The sequence below is a fragment of the Anarhichas minor genome, unplaced genomic scaffold (assembly GCF_050575085.1).
Source record: "Anarhichas minor isolate MPS153535 unplaced genomic scaffold, ASM5057508v1 ptg000001l, whole genome shotgun sequence".
NCBI lineage: Eukaryota > Metazoa > Chordata > Actinopteri > Perciformes > Anarhichadidae > Anarhichas > Anarhichas minor.
In genome coordinates this window covers 1,257,525-1,263,712 of record NW_027466447.1, presented here as the reverse complement: position 1 = coordinate 1,263,712, position 6,188 = coordinate 1,257,525, and the positions used below count along the sequence as shown (strand labels likewise).

At 39.1% G+C, this 6,188-nt stretch overlaps 1 protein-coding gene across 1 annotated transcript in view; it reads left to right on the top strand.

Moving 5' to 3' along the window:
- The first annotated feature begins 4,359 nt into the window (after positions 1-4,359).
- Positions 4,360-6,188, top strand: part of LOC142947585 (glycogen debranching enzyme-like) — a 54,683-nt gene continuing 52,854 nt past the window's right edge. The window contains 2 exon segments of the mRNA XM_076089660.1: positions 4,360-4,839; positions 5,697-5,907. Of these exon segments, the coding sequence (XP_075945775.1) occupies positions 4,800-4,839; positions 5,697-5,907 (251 nt within the window). The 5' untranslated portion in view covers positions 4,360-4,799.

Here is a 6,188-nt window from a genome sequence, read left to right as displayed (position 1 = left end):
CACTCCCACATCCTAATTCTTAAAGGGACCGCACACAATGGATGGAGAATGGACCTGAGAGTGTCAACTTTTGAGTTGTTTACTTGCTTTATTATGAGCAGAAGGGAATACGATTTTGATCAACATTTACATCTATTTTGTTGTCCGTGTAGTTTTTACATACCAGTGATATTTTATGCTCATTTGGACACTATCACTGAGATAAAGATGAACTAGTTCAGTGTCAAATATACCATTCAATGGGAAAAAAAACATGAATAACAAAAGTAAAAAAACACATTTCAAGTACATCTTAATTATCGAATGATAAATATTGTATGATGGGCTGAAATGGAATTAATCTTCTTATATCCATCTGGTCAATGAATTGGATGATATACCGGTACAATAGCATTATGAGGGACACTATGACATTTAGTTTTCACTAGCATTAACTGATTATAAACAACAACATTCTATAGGGACTGATATTATTGTTTCGAAATACTAGAGAGATACATTAATGCAAAGAATAGAGAGATGTCGATAGTTATTTCTTGTATTTCGAATTTGCTCGTTCACACTCTTGCTCACTGGAGACAGTTTCTAACAAAATAGCAAGCTAGCTAGCTAGCTTAGTGTTAACATAGCCCACTACAATATTCCCTTTCATTTCCTCAAGTAAACCTAAATTTAAGCAGGTAATAATCGTTAACAACTACAGATAGCCACATTCTGTAACTACCTGTACTTACAATTTCACTCCGTGCATCATTTACTTTGAGCTAAACTCCTTGGCTATAATCCTGGCAGTCGTTGACGAGAGACGTTACTTGCAGCGCAGCAGCCTCCCCAAGATCCTAGTGCCCGGGGTTTATATCGTTAAGTATGATGTTAGGCTATTGGATTGTAATTTGAAGGGGGAGAAAACATACAAACCAGAACGCACGCACATATGTAGCATGTTAGTTATAAATAACTTGTCCATGTGAGAAACAATAGTTTCATTTAATGACATCACCAAAAAATTGGCTTAAGCCCCCCTAAAATAGGCCTAACGACGCCCCTGCTTCTTCCTTTTGATTTTAATGGTTTAATGTATACCATATGTCTCGGGGAACCCCCCAATTTCCATCGGGGATTTTGCACATTGGCTGGGACCCATAAGAAAGTAACCTCACTGTCCCTCCTTGCTACACAATTGAGTACAAGCAGGATTTCATGGACCAAGTCAGGTTGACTCTGGAATGTACCAGAGTCCAGATCAACTTGCAGTCATAGTGGTACAGAAGGCCACAATATTGCAAGGCAAAACCCTTGTTCAACTACCCCCATATCCCTTGGCACTAAGTCCTCCACAGAAAGCCTGTCGCCTGTGGCACCTCTCTCTCCCAACACTCCTGCTCCACTTGTTTTGTTAGGTGATTTCCCCCCATTCTGGGAGTCCCGCGCTATTTCTTCCTCTCTGTTTTTCTTCATAAGAGATCATATCTGCCTCGAATGGATGATGCAGTTCTTCAATTAAGTTTACCATACTAAACGGTGTTTCTGAGTTCCTGTCTGTAAGCAGATTGTTTACAGTAATCAAGCAGTCAATCTGATCTCTCTTTCAACCTACAACTAAACAAATGATGAACTTTTGCAAACAAATTGGTGTTCTCAGTCATGTTGATGTTGTAACTGCTTTTTAGATGGTTGAAAATAGGACGGAAAGAGGTCGTTCAGACTGAATTTCACTCAGTTTTCAGCAGGAGATCAATTTTGAAATCACATCCAACTTCAGTTCGTTTACCAACGTGTCATTGGGGTGGAGTACGCTGTTGTCTACCTTCTCCACCTAGAAAAGGGTGGAAGCACTGTGAGAACTTGTTTGATTACTTATTTATTATACTTGTTTTGATCCTGCTTTTCCACTTCTCTTGTTTGTTCGTTTATCCACTCTGCTGCTGTAATCATGCAAATGTTCTCGTTGTGGGACTAATAAAGGATTATCTTATTTTATCTTATCTTCTTCTTTACCTGGCATTGTTTCACTTTAAATGCAATATGCTCGAATACACAGCCAAACCGAAAAACAACAACAAAATAAATGTAGATACAAAGTGGTCTTGCAATGTTATTAATTTCCATGAAGTAGGCTATACTTCAAGTAGGCCTACACAATGTGAGCAACGGTGAAGCCAAGCTCATGTACATATACCCTACAGGCCTACTTATGTACCGAAACATATGCATACAGCATGCATTCATATACACATCCACACATGCACATTCATGTAGGCTACCTACCCATACACATATATATTTACCTTAGGGCCAACCCATTTCGGTACATAGGCTACTTACACTGTAAATGCCAGTCAAGTTGACGTTGGAGACTTTGCGGAGATTGAAAGACAGAGGCTGATGTCTCCGCTCCATAACGATCATCATGAAATAGGTCTCCATGTCAATTCGCAACATCCAAATGAATACTAGTGATGGAGTTTACACCACATATCCAGAACAAAATACTTTAATTTACAAACATTTTACTGTCCAGCTTTTTAGAATTAAAACAGAAGGCCAGACCAAAAGGCCTCACTCTTATACATTCTGGGACAGCATAAGGTTGAAGTGACGCTTTGTATAAATATTTAACAAATACTTTATATGCTGCCCTGCTGTGGGATTGAACTGCTGTGACAAAGTTAACCTCTTAAACCCTAGCCCTATTTTTAGCCCTCTGCTCGGAACCAGCTGTTGCATTGCTGTATACTCATTTTATATACTATATAACTACATATTAACTATATATTCACTTGATTTATCACTAAGAGTGTTCAATACATCATAATAAAGCAGTTTGACACCATTTTCAATAATGTTGAGCAGTTATTATGTGTCATATCTGTCAATCATAAAATTCTAGTTCGAAAAAATCTATTTAGGTTGCTTTTGATGATTTATCAATAGTTTGACAGACAGGGTCCTCCATAGAGTGTGCACAGCTGTCTCGTGTAATGAAAGGCACATTTTAAAGAACAAAACAACTGGATGATTCTGTTTAAATAATAAATAAGATGTCCAGAGCTGACCTCTTTAAGGGCGTCGGTAGGAAAGAAGTTAAGAAGTTCCTTTATTTATCACTAAATATTCTCGTTGAGATTAAGCCTGTTTAGCGGCATATTTTAAAAACTGCCCCTCATCTATGTAATGCTTCAACAACCCTATTCGAGTAGTTTTCTTACATGATAGGATCCTTACAGACGCTCTAGTACAGTGGTTCTCAACTGGTCTGGCTGCAGGACCCACCATCACCCCTTAATGACAAGCCACGACCCAAATCGAGGAAAATTTTCAACTTCTCAAATGTATTTAATGAAAAGATAGTGCAGTTTGAACCTGAGCTGAAAATGTCCTCTGCAGTCATAGTGTAGGGAGCTCTCTTGTGCAGAGAAATTGTTCCTGTAAGTCCCCGTCCCACACATGTTTCACGTAAACGAGTAAAACTGCTTTGTTTGTTATGTCTGTAGATTCGTCCATTTGTAATGCAAAAGGTCCACTTGCCTTAATTTGAGCTGTGGTCTGTTGTTTGATGTCATCCGACATGTCTTCAATTCGTCTACTAAGTGTCATTTGACAGAGGTATGAAAACGGGTCCGCGACCCACTTTTGGGTCGCGACCCACCAGTTGAGAAACACTGCTCTAGCACTTTCAGACCAGCTGCCTCCAGAAATCCCTCCACAGCACATAAACACCCCCATTCAGCTAGGAAAATTCTCATCAAGGGGGTTATTTCTTGCACCACGAAAGGCATTTTTTATATTATTTCATGCCTGTTTGGCGAATATGTGGGCACATATAAGTGTGCCCTTAGGGTGCATAGCAGCTTCGTAGGATGCAAAAATGTTATTTACCCTGTTGCAGCACACTTTATTGAGGCTGGTCATGCCATCTCTGCTCTCCGGTATACATGTGCATAGAAAAAGTGACTTTCTCACTTTGGATTTACCTAAATACTCTCGCCCCTAATGGCCTCAACGTTGAATTTGACTTAATTAGTTTATCGCCTATACACTGATACATAGTAGGTACCTTCTCTCTATCTCTGTCCTCAGCTTTTTCTACTTCCTTGTTCTTTCTGTAATTAAAAACGTTGTTTTTTTCTCTGTATTTTTATGATATTTTTCCAAATTTGTGTCTAATATATCTGTCATATTCCTAATAAGTGTACTTGAGATATTATGTCCTTCAGGTGTCCTTTTGGAACCTAATTGGACCTTAAATAGTCTATTATGTCTGCCTTAATGCTGTGTTTCTTCATAAGGCTGCATTCTAGACACATAACTTTTATGATGGTAATATATAAACCATTTTGATGGCCGTACAACCTTTTTTTTTTTTTGATCAAACTGTTTCTCTAATGTGACTTTTAAATACAATGAGACAGGTAGTTTAATGCTCCTCCGACAATGTATGAATCTGACTGAGGACACCCCTCCCCATGACTGAGCACACCTGTGTCTTATCCCTATTTAATACCTGTGGAGCTGTTTCTATTCCTTAATTCCCTGAAGAAGACAGTGATGTCAAAATGTTGGTAAATCATGAAATAATTGTTTTCATTTTTCCTTTACACTTGTGTTTTCACTGTGGTAAACACCTCTCCAACACTGGTGTGCATTCCCGCTCTCTCTCATCCTGAGAGAGCTGTCTCATGTTACCATGCCATGTCAGTTCTGGCTCTCCCTCCAGGAAGGCAGTCTAAATCGAACAGGGAAGCATTTTAAAAGCCAGCTGAAAGAGCAGAGGACTGCTGCTGCTCAGTGACAGTGACATGGAGAGACTGGACCGCGCTCTGTTCCGTCTGGAACAAGGTAGGACTTTGCACTTTAACCACGCATGTTAATAACTGCTGCGACATTACACCACAATAGCACCACTACATTGTTCGCTGAAATACAATGCAACTGTAGTAGTGTCCTGCAGCAGAAAAATACAACACACACCATTTCTTACATGTGTAACCTTTAAAAGTATGGTCCTGCAGTCTTGTTAGCAACTGGGTCACTGTTTTACATTCTCGTCTATTCAATGCACACAGAATGTAAGGCTATCTGAATATGGCATTCTCTGACGTTTTTCACCTTTTATTTAGTCAGGACGTTGCACTCGGAGTAAAGTTCTTTTTTTCAGGTTGAACATACAGGTGCATCTCAATGAATTAGAATATCATTGAAAAGTTAATTTATTTCAGTAATTGAATTCAAAAAGTGAAACTCATATATTATATAGATTCATTACACACAGGGTGATATATTTCAAGCGTTTATTCTTTGAATTTTGATGATTATGGCTTACAGCTAATGAAAACCCCAAATTCAGTATCTCAGAAAATTAGAATATTACATAAGACCAATTTAAAAAAGGGATTTTTAATACAGAAATGTTGGCCTACTGAAAAGTATATCCATGTACAGTATACAGTATGCACTCAATACTTGGTCAGGGCTCCTTTTGCATGAATTACTGCATCAATGCGGCGTGGCATGGAGGTGATGACACTGTGGCACTGCTGAGGTGTTATGGAAGCCCAGGTTGTTTTGATAGCGGCCTTCAGCTCGTCTGCATTGTTGGGTCTGGTGTCTCTCATCTTCCTCTTGACAATACCCCATAGACTCTCTGGGGTGTAACAGTGTATTCTAGTCATCCTCATTTCTACAACTGTCTTCAGGCTTTGAGCTGCAGTTCCGTCTTGGCCCTACCCTCCAGGGTAAGTCTGTCAAGGTCTACACCAACTACCCTGCAAAAGGCCTCAAGTTTGAGCGCCTGAAGTTCCGTCCTTTGGACTGGGTCTACCCGAACGAGCGGGAGGATGACCGTGATAAATACTGCAAACTGGACTTAATGGTGGCTGGATCCTATCAGTACTACTTTTCCTGTGGGTAAGTTGCTTTGCCACCACTACTGCATTATTATATTTACTGATTAATGAAAAGTGTTAATAGTGAATATTATATACTTCATATTTTATAACTACTGTTTAGCACTACTATCATTACTGTCACTTTCCTTTACTACTAACTTAACCCTCATCATACCAACACATTTAACATGCATGGACTGCTGACCCAAAGAATGAACTAAAATGTGAACTTATTTCTTTCCAAATGGACTGTACTTATATCTCTCTTTTCTAGTCTTCCGACCACTCAAAGCTCTTTCA